General features: G+C 46.1%; 1 protein-coding gene across 1 annotated transcript in view; it reads right to left on the reverse strand.

Annotated features, from left to right (window-relative positions):
- TRPC7 (transient receptor potential cation channel subfamily C member 7) overlaps positions 1-19061 on the reverse strand; it is a 147081-nt gene that overhangs the window by 70205 nt on the left and 57815 nt on the right. The window contains exon 4 of the mRNA XM_066277151.1: positions 1031-1195. Within this exon, the coding sequence (XP_066133248.1) occupies positions 1031-1195 (165 nt within the window). The remainder of the gene's footprint in view (positions 1-1030; positions 1196-19061) is intronic.

Consider the following 19061-nt stretch of genomic DNA (forward strand, 5'->3'; position numbering starts at 1 on the left):
ACAAGAGGATCCTTTTACCGATGACACTTTTATTAACTGTATTAGCTAATCATATTTTCTGTGGAACTAATCTACCTGTAGTTGTATTGCTTCTACTGAATGTTGATTACTTAAGCTTAATTCTTTTTTAAAGATGTCCCTAGGTAAATGTAGCTTTGGAGCCTTTAGTGACCATCTTTACCCGTGAAACATACTTCAGAATTGATGAGTGGTTTGGTCTCATAAGCCTGGTCCTTTCCTTGAGCTGGAGAGACTCTAGTGTGTTCTGTGGCTATATCAAATGGCAACTTGTGTGTGTGACAGCTTGGGACCTGCAAGGTCCACTGTCTCATTACCAGTGGGCACTAGACACTTGCCCTTCCTCGTGAGGAAAAACTTAGCTTTGTACCTTTTAAGGTCTTGTGTGTGTGTGTGTGTGTGTGTGTGTGTGTGTGTGTGTGACTTGATTAGCTGTTGATGTGGGCCAGAACCCAATCAAGGAGGCTGAGGAAACTGGAAGATGTTGATATGGGTCTGTAGTGCTCCAGTATGAACTGTGTTTGTCTCTCAGTCTACTTGTTATTTCTCTTTTCTGAACCTACTTCATTAAGTGTATGTTTCATAATGTAACTAAAGGAGCGGAATGAGATATTCCATGAAAAAGGAAAGTACTCTAACTGTTGGCTATTCCACTTACCATTATTATAATCATATATTATTACTGTGGGTTTGGAGGACATGATTACATTATTGCATAATTAGAAAAACAGAAGTGCCTTTATTTCTTCTCTGATCTTTAATTGATCAGATTGTCTCATATACTTAAAATTTCCCATTTTATTGCTCTTCTCTCTTTAAAAAACTGATGGCAAAAGAAAGCAGATCTTAACATTTTCCCTCTAATGTGGTTTTCCACTTTTGCTCATATCTCAGGGCTATTTTCTTTAAATGTGGGAAATGATCAGCTTCTTATTTGAACAAAATGGACCTCGGCTGTGGTAAGTAGAGAGAGAAGAAATCCACAAAGACATGCACCTTAAGCAGTCTGTACCTTGCTGCACGGAGCAATCCAATAGGCTATGGCGAGAAAAGGGAGGCCTAGGGAGACTCCAAAGACAGCCAGGAACTTCACAGCGATAGACTGTTGACGTAAGCCTGAGAGGTTTTCATACCACATGGTAAGTAATTGCTGCTGACAGTTAGGATGAGCAACGAACTGTAAAAACAAAACAAAAACCAAAATGCAAGCAGGAAATGGCATCAGTAGCAATTGAACAGATACAACCTATGAGTAGCTTGGGGCTGGGGTGGCCTGTGTGTTAGAGCAGGATATCTGGGCCAGGTAGCTGCTGGGCCTGCTGGCCTGCCTTGGGGATACTGGGGGTCTTTGTGCTATGGCCAGAGTCCTCACCAGACTGACTGCATCAGTGCTTGGGAAACCAGGGCCCAGAGAAGTCTCAGGCACAGAAAATGAGAGCCAGCTGCTGGGTAAATGCTTGTCACTAATCTGGGGGGATTTATTTCTGGGCAGGGAACATTTGGGAGTCAACGTGGAAGACTGGATGGAGCATGAACGGGTTTTGGAGTACCACATGGGTTTGAGTTTTGTTTCACCACTTACTAGCCACATGACCTGGGCCAGCTACATACTTCAACTCTCTGAGCCTCAATATTGTCATATGCACAACGGAGTCTGTCATACTGTCTGATAGGATTAAATGAGCTATTGTAGAGAGCTTCCCCTCGCTAGTCCTACATTGTCTAAGAAGAAGTGCTTGCAGTGTTTCCGGAGGATGTGCTAAAGCTCCTCAGTACTTCCCGCCGGGTCTCAGCGGGCTGCCTGGGTCCATGGAGCACTTTGTGGTATGCTGGAGCACTGACACGTTGGGTCCCCATGTACTAGCTTTTCACTGCCCTCTCCTCTCTCTGAACTGCTCTAATGCTCAGGTTAAAGGACGAGCCTCCTGTGATCCTTTTGTATTGTTGATCTCAGCCCTCTGGGAAGAGCTTATTGGACTAGGGGTGGACCCCTGACTTAAACTGGGCCCATTAGGTTTTCTCACCAGGGTATTGGAAACTGTGATCGGAGAGGCAGTCTCTTTATTTCCAGAGTGTTAATGTGTAACCTTGGGAGATCTGGGCAGACATCTTCCACTGAGTGGATTAAGTAGTAGACATGCCAGTTAAAAAGAGAAAAAGAAGATGAAGTTGTGTAGAAAGAGGCTCAGCTGGTGTCTGACCCCTTTTGGAGCCCAGTTCCAGTCTGCTACATGGTCCATGAGATACCCCTGCATTCACCCTTTTCTGCTTAATTCAGCACATTGACTTGGAGTGCAGCCCCACACTCTGTTTCTGCAAGTACGTGGTGCTGCTTGACCAGTTGTTAGTTGACTCTGAGGCCTGACCAGTGGAAACTAGTAATAGGCAATATTTGAGTAAACTGTATAGGAATACAGTTTACATTTGAGAAAATTAAATTCATTTGCTTATTTTGCTCCTGTGACAGGAGAAAGCCACTATTTGCTTTGTTAGCCCTGTTCTCTGGCCTACTTAGGATAGCCATGTGCCATAGGAGCTGGGATCCATGCACCAGAGCAGATAGACCTGGCCTTCTTCAGAGGGATTGACTTTCCGTCTGACCTCTTTGGGGCAAAGCATGCTGGTTTTCATCTCCTTCGTTGGGTTTTAAGGGGACATGTACAGTGATTCCTGGGAAATGGGAAACATGCTTTTTCATTATAAGAACAATATAAAAAGCTACTTATACAATATAATCAATAGCTCAAATGCTATAGAAATGTTTGCCTGAAATCTATGTATTCTTATTGATCAGTATCACCCTATTAAATTTAATTTTCTTTTTTCTTTTTTTCTTTTTTTGTATTTTTCTGAAGCTGGAAACGGGGATAGACAGTCAGACAGACTCCCGCATGCGCCCGACCGGGATCCACCCGGCACGCCCACCAGGGGGCGACGCTCTGCCCACCAGGGGGCGATGCTTTGCCCCTCCGGGGCATCTCTCTGTCGCAACCAGAGCCACTCTAGCGCCTGGGGCAGAGGCCAAGGAGCCATCCCCAGTGCCCGGGCCATCTTTGCTCCAATGTAGCCTCGCTGCAGGAGGGGAAGAGAGAGAGACAGAGAGGAAGGAGAGGGGGAGGGGTGGAGAAACAGATGGGCGCTTCTCCTGTGTGCCCTGGCCGGGAATCGAACCTGGGACTTCTGCACGCCAGGCCGACGTTCTACCACTGAGCCAACCGGCCAGGGCCTAAATTTAATTTTCTAAATAAAATTATAAAAAAACTAAACAAAATAATTAACAATGCAGATGGCAGCACATTCTTGTTTCCTGTTTCTGGAACTCATGGCAGCAGCCAGGTGACCTATGAGGTCACTATCAAAGGTTTATGTAGCAACCCTAATAATTCTATAATTCAAACCTCAGCTACAAATGAGGCTTTTTCGGGTAGCATCATTCATAGCAGCCTCTAAAAAGAAGGGCAGTGGATTCTCCTTGATCAAGGTAGGAGCTCCTGGTGGCAGGCAGAGTGCTTTCCTGTGTCCTTTCTAGCTCACAGCAGAGTGGAGCGAGCAAGACAGTACTGTGGATGTGTTGGTAATTCTGAGAGCCTGGTGTCAACACAGTTCCCACAGAGGGTGGCGGTAGGGGTGGGGGACGGTTGTGTGGTTTTCAGCAGTCAGCCTTCTCTGGGCGTGCAGTGGCTTTACTCTGGAGAAACTCAGTCTGATTAGAGGGTGGGACATGTACCCAGGAAATAGCAGAAGACCCTGTGGCTGACGGCTCCCCTCACCCTGCTCCCTGCACTGTGCTGCTCTGGCAGGACGCCCTTTCTAGTTCCCTCTGCTGGCCTCTGTCTGTCCTGGGTGAGTCCGCCCTTGCTGCTCCTGCTGCACATAGGTCAGCCCAGCTGATGGGCAGCAGAGCGGGAGGGGAGGCACTTTTGAGAGAGAACACATTGGAACCGTTCCAACTTGCCCTTAGCTGACTTGGAGGAAGACAGTGGTCCCCATAAAACAAGGGCTCTCTAAGGACACTGTCCTCCTCTGATCACATCTTTTTAATTTCCCCAGCTGTATCCCCTTTCCATAATGAAACAACCTAGCTCCAAATATGCTCTTTATTTGTAGTCAGACTTCCTACTATAAGGCTCCCAGAAAGCTGACAGCAGCTGATAGATGAAACCCGAATTGTTGTTTATTGTTATATGGGCACTTTTCTGTATCTGAGGCAGGTCTTCTAAGACAGCTTCGTGACATCCAGTTCAATGTGTAACAAAGGATTCTTCTACTGTGCTTTTGAAGCATAGAGAAATATCATCCCTGAACCAAGGAAGATGAGAGTAACATGAGGCATACCATCTGAACACAAAGAACACCCCAAAAGGGCACTCAGCCAGGGAACAAAGGCAGGAAGAACTCCTGGGGGCAGGGGCAGGGGGCAGGTTTTCAAAAGCAGGGTCAGAGAGGAGCAGTGGAAGGAAAGCACACAGCTAGGATAAAGTGGGAACTCAGGAAGTCATTACTGTCTTGGGCTGCTTCATTTGACATCTAGCTCACAAAAGGATGGAATGATCAAAGTCTAGGTGACACCAGGAGCTTTGTCCAGGGACCATTGCTACCTCTAAAACATCTGGTGAGGTCCTGGTACATTTTCATGAAAGTTATTCTGGGGAAGAACTGATGTGACTGCCTCAATTTTCACAATGACATGGTTCTCACTGTTCAGAGCAGGGAGTATGTAATGGCTTGGAGCTGAGGCTCTGTTAAGGTGGGCTATGTGGAGCTTGGCAGCTTCTGAAGAAAATATCACATCACATCCACCATTGGGATGGACTGTCCAGAAAACTGGGCAAGGGGCAGGGAGGGCTAGGAAAAGTTACACTGAGAGAGAACTAGGAGGGGGCTCTGAGCAGAAGTCCCTGTAATGGAAAAGGAGGCTGGTGGGATGAGCCAGATGGGAAAACAGGACCTGAGAGTCAAAGGGACCAGAATTTATGTGGCTGCTGGTTCTTGAATCCATCCCAAGTCATTTACCTGGTAGCATGTTCAACCAGACTTCATGGTTAATATAACATTTCTCCCCAAAGCTAGTTTTCTGATAATATCTCACCTAAATTTCTTCTTCCTCCCTGGCCCTGGTGACATAGTGAGAATATATTGCTGGCATATGGGAACTCTTCGGGATATTGGCCAAATGTTCGCTGTTATTTTGCTTTTTTACTTTATTATGGGCCAAACGAAAACCATTTCCTTCACTCTTTTCTCTGCTTTATATTTATTCATGAGGAAATATATGATGCTTTAAGGATGGATAGTTGTTGAAGAGCTATTACCATTCTGTAACTACAGTAACTATTGAGTATTTTTAGGGCTGTTTCCTGGGATGTTAACAGCCTCGGGCCAGCTGCTCACACACATTGCAACAGGGTCTGAGACTTCCTGAGGAGGGGTTGTGGGGGGTGGGGGTGGCTGTTAAGTGCATGGGCTGGTGCCAGGATGCCTGGATTCAAGTCCTGGTCCTGACACATGCTGGCCATGTGCTCTTAGATCACTGACTCCTCTATGCTTAGCTCCCTCTTCTGTAAAATGAGGCCAGTAATGTGGTTAACTGAGTATTTCTAAAGTGCTTAGAACAGCACCTGGCAAATAGCACTTTGTTAGTATTTAATGAATAAAAACAAGACCATGACTTTCCTATTTTTCTCTCTCAAACACTTCGTTTTTGTTCTCCTTTACACTCCTTATAGCTCTGCTAATCCCGGGTCTGCCCCACTTTGTCTGCCTGCCTTCTCCACAGCAGTACAAGTTCTCTGCTAATCCCGCGTCTGCCCCACACTGTCTGCCTTCTCCACAGCAGTACAAGTTCTCTGCTAATCCCAGGTCTGCCCCACTTGCACTGTCTGGGATGCATGGAAGGGTTGAGCATAGATGGAGGAAAGGATTCTAGGTGGGGAGAAAGGAAGCAGGGGAAAGAGATTGATGGGAGGTGGAAGAAGAAGAGAACAGAGCAAAGTCAAGAAAACTGCTTCAGCTGCTGCTCAGGCTTGACCCCTGCTCATTTCTTCCCCGCCCTCATCTGGCCAGACTCCAGTGAAGCTGCTCTCAGAGCCTGCCCCAGGCCTGACCATCTCTGAGTCTCTGCTCCAGGGAGCTCCTGCTGCCTGTACTGCTGTCTTTCTTATCTCCATATGTCCAAACTTTGTCCAGCTCAGTAACTGTCTCTCCCATGAAAGCTTACCCTACCCACTCAGGTGAGAATTTCTCCTCTCCTGTCCAGATGCAGTCCTTAGCATTTCCCTTTTGTCAAAGTTCTGTGCCTGCCTGACCCTCTGACAGAGAGCAGCCCCCTCTTGGAGGGCTCCTGCAGTCCATAGTGTGGTACTCGGCGAGGGCTTCTCAGGTGAGACTGTTGGCATGAGTGAGTGCTGCAGCTGGAAGTTCTCTGTGTTCAGACTGCAAACATGGTACCATCTGTAGGACCAGAGTGGCCGTCCTCACCCATTGTCCCATGGTGTCGCTCTGGCCACGTCACCACAGATGGAGGAGGCACATGGGCACAGGAGGCCGAAAATTTGCTTGCTTTCTTGGAGACATGATGAATAAGTAAAGGACTGATTCATGTCTCCACTAAATTTACTTTCACTCTAGAAGTGCTAGCTTGGAAGATGATAACAACAGCTTCATTCCCAAAGGCAATTGAGCTAGGAGTTTAAGGATCTTATCAGGAAAACGTTCATACCATCATCTGAAGCGGTTGCTCAAGAACTGATCTGAGGAGGGGACAGGGATCAGAGTCAACTTGAGGGGACACTTGGCTCTTCCACCTACATTGCCTTGCCCTCTGCCTCCCTCTCCTCACCTTTCTGCAGCACTGCCTTCAAAAGTCTCCATTTTCTGAGCACCTGAGTGCCTTTCAGACATTCTCTTTATTGCTAGAAGAGTCCATTTGGATGCCTGTACAGGTGTCTCTCACTCAATTCCAGCCTTTCCGCTGCTTCGCTTCTCCCATGTGTGCCCCCACAGCCCAACCAACCCCAGCATGCTGCTTGGTTATTCCACGGCTGTGGTTCCCGCAGGTGGCTGCTTGTGGAGCCATCCTGAGGGTCTCTGGGCAGCAAGCAGGGATGGGCCCTTCAAAAGGCCCTTCATGCCCATAGAGACTTGACGGCATTAATTCAGTTGAGTAGCTTGCTCATTGTCAAAGCCAGCTATCTGTTTCTGCTTCTCAGGAACAGCAGGACATGGAAAACTCTGTCCCACTCAAGTTCAGCAAACCTCCAATTTTCCAGAGAGATCATTTATACAAATGTCCAGATTGGTATGTTGCCCTGAGGACTCAGCAGCTTCTCTCTTCCCAGAGAAAGGATGACTTTATGCTGAAGACAACTGCTCATGAGTAGCCTGTGCTTCAGTCTTCAGGGTGCGGGGTCCAAACAAATGGCGTTGGATGCTAGAGCTGTGGGTGAGTCATTTCCCGAGGGTGGGTGGGACGGCAGGGCCTTGGTTGACTTCCTGGAGGCCAGTGCTAAGTGTGTGGTCTTCCAGTGCTCACCAGGAGCCCTCCCATAGCACCGAGCCCAGAGGGTGCTGACCAGGTGACTCATTTCCAGTCTGGCTGTATTGTCATGCCAAGTCCCATGGTGGTCTCAGAGTGAGCTTCTTACTGGCTCCAGGTGGCTGTCTCTGCTCTTTAACAATGTCACAGAGGGGACACTCCATACCTGGGCAGTGACTCTCTCTACCTTGCTTAGGGCTCTTTTCTAGCCTGAAACCAAAGGAGAAATGGAAGCAGTTCTAGCACAGTGATTTTCAACTGCTGGTCTGCGGATTAGAATCTCATACAACACCAGGGTGGTTAACCCTTTTGTGGATCTGCATGGGATTTCTGGCAGACTGGGTCCATGGACTGGCAGCTGAAAACCACAAAAGACCTTGGATTTTCTTCAACTACTCACCCTTCTGAGCCTTCCCCTCCGGTCAAGCTGTTCTAAATGCTGTTCCCAGACATGGCCTATGTAGCACCTCTTGCCTGAGCTCAGGGACAACTGCTCCATCCTATTTTTCTCTGGTTCCATTTTTATTTAGCTGTAGACTCCTTCAGGTCTTGTTCTGTGGTCCACTCACTTGGCAGTCATGGCTCACGGTCACATTTGTGAATAGCTGTACTACTGTGTTTACAGCTGATCTGTTCTGCTGTTTTTAAGCTCTTTGAGGGAGCCAACTGTCTCTGCATACCCAAGAGCATGCAGCCCTATGATCTGCACATAGTAGGTGCTCAGGAAACATCTGTTGAGTGATAAACTACATGCTCTTCTAGAGCCTCTAAGATTTGCTTCATGATTTTCTCTGTGACTCATTGTCCTAGAATAATTTCTAAGTATATAAAAAATCCTCTATTACATAGGGTCTGATGAACACTGAGCTGTCTTCACCTCTTTAATAGAGGACAGGCAGGGAGAGGCGATGAAAACTAAACCAGGCTCTTGTCTTCTTGAGGAGAGAAGATTGAAACGTGAGATTAAAATAGGGTTTGAGGATTATCTTTTGGATTGGATGAAGATTGTTTAATTTTTTGTATATAGTTATTACTGAAAACTGACATCAATCCAGAAAATATATCATAAAAATTATTATTATCATGACAAAGAATAGCTAATGTTTACTGAGTACCTATTTTATGTCAGGCTCTGTGCTTAACAGTCATTACATTGTTTAACCCTCACATCAATTTATTGAGATGGACATTTTTATATCCCTATTTCAAATATGAAAGCATGAGACATAGATAAACTAATTAACTTGCCTGTAATCACAAAGATGATTATGATGGGGTCTGGACTTGAATCCAGGCCAGTCTGACTTCAGGGACAATATTTTGAGCTATTGTCCTATATTTCCACAAGCTGAATTTAATATCAAATGGACTAAAGCACAAGGGACCACAGAGATTTTTCCAAGCCCACAGAGGCCAGGAGACCTCATGTTTTAAAATTCTATTAGAACTCTCATTTCTCTGTGTTTCTGACTATGGGCTAGCCAAGTCCCAGTGGAGATGAAAGCAGCAGTCTGCAAGGGTAAGGGCTCAAAGCCAATTTCCTCGACAACTTCATCTCCCCGAAAGGAGTGTCATCACGCTAAAGATGGAGCTTGGGCTTTCTCTCCTGCATACAGACAAGAGCAGCAGCAAACGATTCAGCAGTGGCTCCACTGGCTGGGCACCACTTTGCCAGGAACCAGGTTAATGTAGAGGCCAATTAAGCCCAGACTTACAGCCTTCAGAAGTGTAGGCTCCAGCCAAGAATGCTTGACTGAAGGGCCTGTTAGGATCTCAAGCCTCTTGCCCAATCCCAGGCAACACTGACAACTAGGCCAAGAGCTGTAGTTTAAGGTAATTCTCTGAGCCCAAACTCTGACTAGATGATGTTCCGGTTGGATCCATAACTCTGCAGACTTTCCTGGGGGCTGTGCTGTCCCCGGGGTGCAAAGGTTCATGGGATCATAGAACATGCACAGGTTGTGGGGTCAGCCTTCCTGGGTGCCACTCTTGGCTCTACCACTGACTCGTGAGGGACAGAGTAGCTTAATTCCTCAGGCCTTAGTTTCTCCATCTTAAAATGACCATAATTATGACTAACTCAGAGGTGTTTCAAGGGTTCAGAAAATGCAGTTCCAGTTTTTGGTGTATGGTTCAATTTTTAAATGCCAAAATACTGTTGTTGTTGTTTTTTGTTGTTGATATAATTTATTTCTTTAATAAAAGTTAGACAAATATATCACTTATATCTTAAGCCTTGTCCAAGGCTTATATCATATATTAAACTTAATTTTTTTTTTTTTGGTATTTTTCTTAAGGGAGAACTGGGGAGGCAGAGAGACAGACTCCCGCATGCACCTGACTGGGATCCACCTGGCAAGCCCACTAGGGGGTGATTCTCTGCCCATCTGGGCCATTGCTCTGTTGCAACTGGAGCCATTCTAGCACCTGAGGCGAGGCCATGGAGCCATCCTCAGCACCCGGGCCAACTTTGCTCCAATGGAGCCTTGGCTGTGGGAGGGGAAGAGAGAGATAGAAAGGCGGGGAGGGGTGGAGAAGCAGATGATCACTTCTTCTGTGTGCCCTGACAGGAAATTGAACATGGTACATCCACATGCTGGGCTGATGCTCTACCACTGAGCCAGCCACCCAGGGCCCACATGTTAAACTTTTTAATCAGTCAAAGGTATGCTCACTTACAGAGTATTCATATTTTTCATGGTTTTTGTTTGTTTGTTTATGACAGAGACAGAGTTCGAGAGAGGGACAGATAGGGACAGACAGACAGGAAGGGAGAGAGATGAGAAACATCAATTCTTTGTTGCGGCTCCTTAGTTGTTCATTGATTGCTTTCTCATATGTGCCTTGACCAGGGGGCTACAGCTGACCGAGTGATCCCTTGCTCAAGCCAACGACCTTGGGCTCAAGCTGGTGAGCCTTGCTCAAACCAGTTGAGCCAGCGCTCAAGCTGGCAACCTCGGGGTCTCGAACCTGGGTCCTCCCTGCCCCAGTCTGACACTCTCTATCCACTGCGCCACAGCCTGGTCAGGCTCATGGTTCTTAAGTAGAGGAAGAAATTTGATTATTGATAACAGCAAAGTTTTTCTTGCAAGAATAGTTCTTACTCTAGTTCAAAGACTCTATCAGCAAGGAGAACAGGGATCCAGAGGCAATTGATGTTGACAGATGAAGTCTGCATCTGTATTTAATTAAACAAGAGAAGACTAAGAGAGACTGCAAATACTTCCTGGAAATATAAAATACAGCTTCCAACCAGTACAACAATGCAGTCCTGGGTTAATGGAGCTAGTAGTGAGTGACAAGTTGGGGTGGTCATACATTTTTCAAAAAAGATTTCTCAAATTATTGAATAAAATATTAGGTCAGTGGCCGATGAAAGAAACGGAGGAAATTTACTTAGAACTTTCTCTTTATGCTTCTAAATTCTTCAAGTTGTTCTTGCAGAGAAAAAAATGTGCATATAATTCAAAAGTAATGTATTTGATTCATCTTACTTTTTAAAATCACAGTTTACATTTTACTTTTACATAATTATTTAAAAATAACTTTAAAAATTAATTTCAACTCCTGCAACTTTATTTTATAATGTTATATATGTGTTACATGTATTTTACTTTTATTTGATGGTTTTATTTGTGTTTACATTGTTATATTTAAAGCATACTTGAGATTTAGTGTCACTTTTTTAAATTTAAAATTTGAATTCTCAATACTGATACGGTATTACTGTTACTAGTATTTTTATGTGAGACATAAATGTTGAAGTAACGGCATAGCCATTGGTTTAAGAAGCAGCACTCCGCATCTTGGTAGCTGGTGAGGACAAACCCAGCCCATTGGTAGACGTGCAGCCATGTCTTCACCGGACAGATAGTGGAGGCACGTTGGCACAGTGCACCGGGCACCTTCAGGCACGAAGGGCACTGCGGTGAGCAGATGGTCAAGGTCTTGGCCTTTGGGAAGCTTGTTAATTCCCAAATCTTGCTGGTTCAAAGCTAGTTCAGGCTGGGTGATAGGGAATTTCTTTGTGATGGCCTTCTCCTGAGTATTTCTACTTGATTCAGGTACCCTACATAATTCACCTTCCCTGTCACCAAATGTCCTCTGAGCTTTCCCAGGTCTGTAGCACAGGTACACTGCTGTGGTGTCTCTGTAGTGCCCTCACTAACTCTCTGATCAGTTGTCCTGCCTACATCAGAGCCTCCTGGGCTGGCCTGCTTCTGTGGAGGGTGTCACCCTCCACCCTCCGCTCTGCTCTCAGAGCTGCTCTCTCACCTTCTGCTGCTGGGCTGGTGGCCTCCCCCTTGGTGGTGCGTGCTGAGTTCCTCGGGGTCTTGACTGCTTTCTGGGCGTGTCGGGCCACTGGCTCTCCATCATACCCCTCTGCAGATCTCGTCTGCCCCTGAGATGCCTGTCTCTCCTCACATCCATCTTCCCTACAGGGCCCTGCTCCAGCAGAGTCTCTGGAAGTGATGCCCAGGGTGAGTGATGCCTTCCACTGTTCCACAGGCTCTCCTGCTCAGGGTTCAGGCCTGCGTAGTTTTGCTTTTGATGATCCCAAGTGGAGGATGACTTGTTTTATTTTATTTTGCCTCCATTTGACTACATGAGTTAGTTTCCCAAAATCTGTGTGGAGAGAGGTGCTAAATCCTGACCAGGACTCTCAGCTTCTTATGTACAGCTCACCTTGGCCTGTGGGGAGGATCCGAGGACCGCCTTGCACAGAACTCAGAATCCCTGCTCATCCCCTACACTCAGGGCTTGGCCAGACTTCTCCCTGCTTCTGGGAATTTTTCTCTCAGACTTTCCTTAAAAATTAACCTTATTTCTTGCTCTTCCACCTGCCAGCACCAACCTGACCAATAAAGTTAAACCCAGTAGAGATAGTGTTCAAATACTTTTTCATTTGGTTCTGCACCCTATGCAGACACTATGGATGGTCTAAGATGAGCCTCCCCTTCCCCAGCAACCACCATAATTCTTCACATCTAGAGCACACAGAGAACTGCCCATTTCTCCCCTCTGATACTTTTAGGCACATGGTTACTTAGAGAACCTGGCTCTACTGTGGCCTGATACTTAGTGCATGTTGCTTTCTTTTTGTGGTATCTGTGCCTGCTCTTTCCCCATGGCTTCCAGCCTGGACTTCCTCAGTTAACTCTTTTCCCTTCTCTGGAAAATGTGGAAACTCATCACACCCCAAAGACTGAGAAACATGCAGTATTCATTTCTGGTGAAGTCACACCTGGTTGTGTAGTGGACTGCGGGCTTCCTGCTCTTAGATGGCAGATGAGGAATGGGAATATTCAGCGTCCAATGCAGAGATTCCGTTCACATATGTTTTGTGTTTGAAGAGGCTGTAGTCTCTTTGTCATTCAGGGGCCAAATCCCAAGCTCTGATATATGTATGAATATATACACACAGAAGATGTCTTTTATTTAATAGAAAACTTCTTGATGGGTTGTGTTAATTTTGGTCACAATTTGAATGCTGGTTTTTATCCTCTGGCAAATAAAAGCTCTCTTATTCTCAGCATGATCACATTCTTCAGAAGTAGAAACAGAATCCTGTAAGTTACTGTGGTATATTAAGTTTACATCTATGTATTCACAAATTTACATCCATCTATCCATCCAGAAAATGCCTTCTGAGTCAGACACCAGGAACACAAAGATTGAAAATAATATCCTGGGTCTCATGGCCCTCAAAATTTTGTCAGGAAGACAGGTAAACTGGCAAATTCAATGCTATAAGAGGGCTCACTCAGCTCAGAATGCCATGAAATAGTATCCAGCCCAGGAGGGGATGTGGAGGGACAGTGATGACAGGCTTCCCTGAATATGGATCCTTGAGTTGAAGGCTGTAATCAGTCATGCTAGAAGAAGCTGCAAAGAGTTTGGGCTGGAGAGTTGGGTAGATCTTGACTGTATCTGAGCCGGATCCATTTCATCTGTGAGTGGGGATGACAGTATTGAAGGTGCACTGAATGAGTGCATTCAGAGGACTTGGCCTGGTGAAGGGCACTGATTGAGCTCTGAATAAATTGTTGTTATTAGTGATGCCTCAGAGCCTGATGTGTCAGGAGCGGCACAGGTGGCTCAGGGTGCATGGCCCGTTAGGGAGTGATGGGAGATGGGAGCCCCTCAGGGGTCTTACATCATGCTAGATGGAGACAAACATGACGTGCCTTGGCAGCTATAGAGAGTTGTAACAGGTTTTCATTTTTAGTACATGGGCCATAGTATAGATTGCATGTGCACACACATTTTCCCCCACTTCCACGCCCAGTGTTCTCCCATTTACCACGGAGCAAAACAACATTATTTAAATAACAGCATCAGAGCCTGACCAGGCAGTGGCGCAGTGGATAGAGCGTCGGACTGGGATGCAGAGGACCCAGGTTCGAGACCCCGAGGTTGCCAGCTTAAGCGCGGGCTCATCTGGTTTGAGCAAAAGCCCACCAGCTTGAACCCAAGGTTGCTGGCCCCAGCAAGGGGTTACTCAGTCTGCTGAAGGCTCACGGTCAAAGCACATATGAGAAAGCAATCAATGAACAACTAAGGTGTTGCAACACGCAATGAAAAACTAATGATTGATGCTTCACATCTCTCTTTGTTCCTGTCTGTCTGTCCCTGTCTATCCCTCTCTCTGACTCACTCTCTGTCTCTAAAAAAATAAAAATAAAAAAATAAACAAATAAATAAATAAATAACAGCATCAGACAGTCTCAAAAGGCTCCAGGCACACCTGATTCATGGAACCTGCCCAGTAGACAATGATAATTTATTGCAAATGTCCAGGATTCTGCTTGCAATCTCTTTAAATGTTAATGATCAATAGTGTAATTACAATGGGGAAAGTTCCTGGGCCAGTTGTTGGTTTAATTTAATTTATAAAGCCATCTGGAGCTTTGCAGAATTCTTGTTACATTTTTTTCCAGACCAAATGTGGATAGCTTCTAGTCACTGTAATGTCAAATGTATAACAGTGACACTACTCCCAGGCTCTGAGGATCCAAAGGGGAAGCCTGGTAACCTGAGGATAAGCCAGAGGGCTCAAGGATGATGGTGGATCCTATAATCTATCTCCCTTTCCTCCTCTCCCCAAGAGCAGGGAAAAGGCCTTATGTGGTTAGTGAGGATGGGTTTCTGCTAAGAAATAAGCCTCCTTCAGCTGGACAAGAGGCCAGACCAATGAAGGACTACCCACAATGCTTAGAAAAAAAAATCACATTTCTTCCTGTGTCTGTAAGACTTTGGGCAATCCAATTCTTATCTGCTTCACATCCTTCTACTCTTCTCTCTGCTCACTGTGAATCAGCCCCATTGACTTCCTCACTATTCCAGAAACACGCCAAGGATTTTCTTGACCATCCTGACCAAAATAGAAGTCTCCCCTCTGCTTACCACTCAATCCCTTTCTGTCCTCTTACCCAGCTTTATGTATCTTTCTCACTTAGTACCACCAGACTCTGTGTTTCGCATTTATTGACTGTCACTGTACTAGAATGTAAGCTCCATAAGGGCAAGGACTGTTTTTATTTCATAGCACTCAGAATAGTGTCCAGGACATAGAAAATGTTCAATGAATATATGTTGAATGAATTACTCTTGCAGCTCATCTCCTTAACTCTACAATGCACCCCCACAAATGGGAGCTCTAACCCTTTTTTCCTCCTGGGGTAGATGGCAGCGACAGTATCTCCCATCTCACATGCTCGGCAATGTGACTTTGACTCGTTCCTGTCCAGAGGTGGGATCTAGTCCTGCTGTCTTTGAAGTTGGGCTAGCTCTAAGAGATCTATTTGAATCACTGGAATGTGGCAGAAGTGGTGCTGCAAGGCTTTCCAAGACTGGGCCATAGAGATCTTCATTATCTACCTTCACTCATGGGGGAGCTCCCCCTTGGAAGGCACCTGCTGTGTACAAGAGCAGTTCCCCAAGACCACTGTAGTGGTGGAATCCCAGCATAGCCAAGTGGAGAGAGAGAGGAAGACCATATGAAAGAACACAGATGTGCAGACCTGTAAGTGAAGCCTGCTGGCATCTTCCATTCCAGCCCAGCCACCAAATGACTTCAGTGGAGCTAATGGCTCCAGACAGTGTAGTATATAAGTTCTTCCTACTTGAGCCTTATCTGATTTCCTGACCCACAGAATTGTAACCAAATATAATGACTGTCTTTTTAAAACCATTAAATTTTATGCACTAAAAGGTCAGTTGAAAACCTCTCTTTATTGTCCAGTCCTCAGCATTCCATCTTGTCTCCTCTTCTGTGGGGCCGTGGGCAAGAGCCCCTTCCTCAGTCCTCACTGCTTCTCTTCCCTGCTGCTCTCCCCTGCTCTGCTCCCTTCCCGGGGGAAGAAGCATCCTCATCATCACAGCCGACTGTCACCTGTGTACATGGTCTTCCCTATGGCCTTCGGGCTTCTGAACTCTGCTGTGGTCCCGTTTCCATTTCCTCTGTTTATCAGACCCATGACTCTGCCCTATGTCTTCCTTCTCTCTGACAGCTCTGTAGCCCAGATGCCTCCTACTGCTACCTGAGCCCTAAGTGCCTCCTCTCTTAACCCCTCTGTATCACTGGGTATCTGAATAATCTACCTGGGAGATGAGCCTGTCTTGTTTTCTTAGCTGAAGTCTTGTCATAGGAGAGTGAGTGCCATTTTGCCTTCCATCTCTTAAGGAGTTGGCCAGGAGGGCTCTGTGAATCAGGTGGTCCTGGCCCGAGAGGAAATTCACAGTTTGTGGAGGTTTTAGGGATGATTCTAAAGACCACATGCTGGCCTTTCGGGGGAATCAAGTCCCAGTGAAGGAAAGGGGCTAGTGGAGGGTGCCTGGTGTAGGAAAGACACTTTCTGAGACTGGATGAGGGGAGTGGGCTTTGGGGATTTCCACTTGAACTCTGTCCAGAAGGTAAAAGGACCTCGAAATGGAGTCATTCTAGAGTACCGGGGAAACTGGCCAATCCCAAGGGGCTTCTTTGTGGAAGGGGAGGATCCTGGCACAAGTTTGACCAAGAGACCTTGCTTCACTGGAAGCTTCACGAGGGAAGGGATTCTTGTCTGTTTTATTTTTATGAATTGTATTTTCAGCATCTACTATGGTATCTGGGTCACAGTGGTGTTGAATGAATAAGAGCCACAGCTTGGGGCAGATGGTGCTGATCAGGGCGTGTTACGGGCATCACATACTCACAAGGAGAAGGGCATAGGCCATGAGCTTCTTTGGGTGCAAAGGTGAGTCATCAGGACTGTGGTGTGGCACAGAGGAGGGTGGCCCAGGGTGACTGAGACAGACTTCCCTGGAAAAACTAGGCCAGGCTTCACATGATTTTGAAAAATTAATAAATCATAAGAGCCAACTGTTAATTGAAAATTTATGATACACTAGACATTGCATTGTTGTAATTTTCATGCATTATTTTAATCCTCATAACATAATATAGGCACAATTATTAGCCTTTTTTTTTTTTAACAGATGAGGGAAGTGAGGCCCAGATAGGCTGAGTAACTTGTCTAAGGTCACACAGACAGGACGCTCACTCCAGGCTTTCATGGGTGCCAGGTAAGCAGTTAAGCAGTGAGATTTCTTACCCCTCAGAGTCGTGAAGCAAAGTCATATTGGTTATCCCTGTTTCTTCACTAGTCACACATGTAATATCTGTACATAATGTATAATATTATATATAAAAATTTAATTATATTAAAAAAATTCAAAAGAACAGATTAAAGTTAGAAGTAGATAATTTTTTCCTAGTAGTAGAGTATCAAAACTTGGAGTGGGCTATGTCTGGCCTATGACCCAGGTAATATGTAGCCAGTGTCCCAAGTACCTGCTACGGATCAGAGTATTCCTGCAGGATCACCTTTGTAAGGTGCTGTGGCCCACACTCACCCAGCGCTTGCTATGCATCATTGCCGCACTTTGGAGATGAAGGAAGAGCAAGGCCAGTGGTTTGCCTGAGGCCATCCAGGCTCTCACTCAGAGTGCGTGACTCTAACCACTGCACTACAAGGAGTCTTTTCCCATGTGTGGAAAGCTGTGTATTTCAGCAGAATCATACACTGTTTGATTATCTGAAAGGGAGTTAGTGATTTTAGGAAGAAGTCTTTTAACCAAGTAAAGAACCTTCAGGATATGTATGCCCTGTTTATGAATATAATAACCAATTATAATTATAAAAGACCATTACATGCAGGTATATGTCCTCCGCCCTCACAGTACATGGTCAGTTTTCTCTGGGCAGTGGTCTGTTATCAGCAAAGGATCCTGTAGCTGGTGCTAATGGATTTGGTTGTTGGAACTTTGTCTTTATAAATCCTCCTTAATTTCAGGCTGATGGATACTGAAAGCTCTTTCCAAATTAATGAACATTTTAACATCTTTCTGCCCATTGAGTGAGGGTCCTCATTAGAAAATCAAGTATTATTTTATATTCACTAAAAATAATCTGGGTAAAGAGAACAAGAGGGTTGGTGAGGGTCGGGGGAAGGTTTTGTGTCTCTGAGATCTCCGAGGCGTCCGTGTACACAGCCAGCTCCCGCCACTTTCTGCCACCGCTGGCCTTCATGCATGGGACTGGAGCAGGAGCCCTGGCTTGGTGTGCTCCCTTGCCCTCTGCCCCCCCCCCCCCCTTGTGAATTCCTCTGACAACCCACTGGGCAGGGAGAGCTGGGCTTGGTCTCTGGTCCCAGCAGTGTGGTAGTTATGAGCAGAGGCTTTGGGGCCAGGAATGTGGGTTGGAATCTCTGTTCTGCTTCTTAGTAGCTGCTTAACTTTCCTTGACTTACTCTCCCTTCTCCGTCAGTGAAGTGGGAAAACGTGCCTGAGCTGCTCTGAGGATGTGGCATGCACGCGAGGAGCGGGGACAGGGCTGGCACTCAGTGTGAGAGCCACTCTGTGCACTTCTCTCTGAGCATCACCCTCAAGCCCTGATCCTTCTCTCCTGTCCTCCGCCAGCGCTCTCCTCATCCAGTGGACCACAGCTCTGCACTGCCCCTTCCTACCAGAGTCGTCCAGGCTCCTCATGGCCTACAGTTCCCTTCCTCACCTAAATGCAATCTCTGTTAAGACAATTTAGGAATGTGATAAAGCCATTAATCCTGTGGTTGGTAGGCCAGACCCTCACAGAAGCTTCTAGATTGAACTTTGCCTTTGGTTGCAAAGTCCCGTTTTCACCTTTAAAATGACCATTACAGAAATTCCTTACAGGATTACAGCCACCACCTCACTTTAGGCCCTCATCACCTCCCACTGAACTCTTCCAAAGAGCATTCTGGAAGGCCCTGTTCTCTTATTGATCATCAAACCTTTGCACTGCCCTATGGAAGCAAAGCTACCTGCTGTCATGACATTCCCCTGACCTGGACACAAATGGGTAGAAATTCTCTGTTGCATGATGCTGTACAAATCAACATGGAAAAGGTCAAGGCTCCAGTTCGGAAATGCTAGAGGATGTTGGTGGTGTGGTGCAGTGAGTAGTGACGGGCAGGCTGAATTCACAGAG

This window comes from Saccopteryx bilineata, chromosome 4 (assembly GCF_036850765.1).
Source record: "Saccopteryx bilineata isolate mSacBil1 chromosome 4, mSacBil1_pri_phased_curated, whole genome shotgun sequence".
Classification (NCBI taxonomy): domain Eukaryota; kingdom Metazoa; phylum Chordata; class Mammalia; order Chiroptera; family Emballonuridae; genus Saccopteryx; species Saccopteryx bilineata.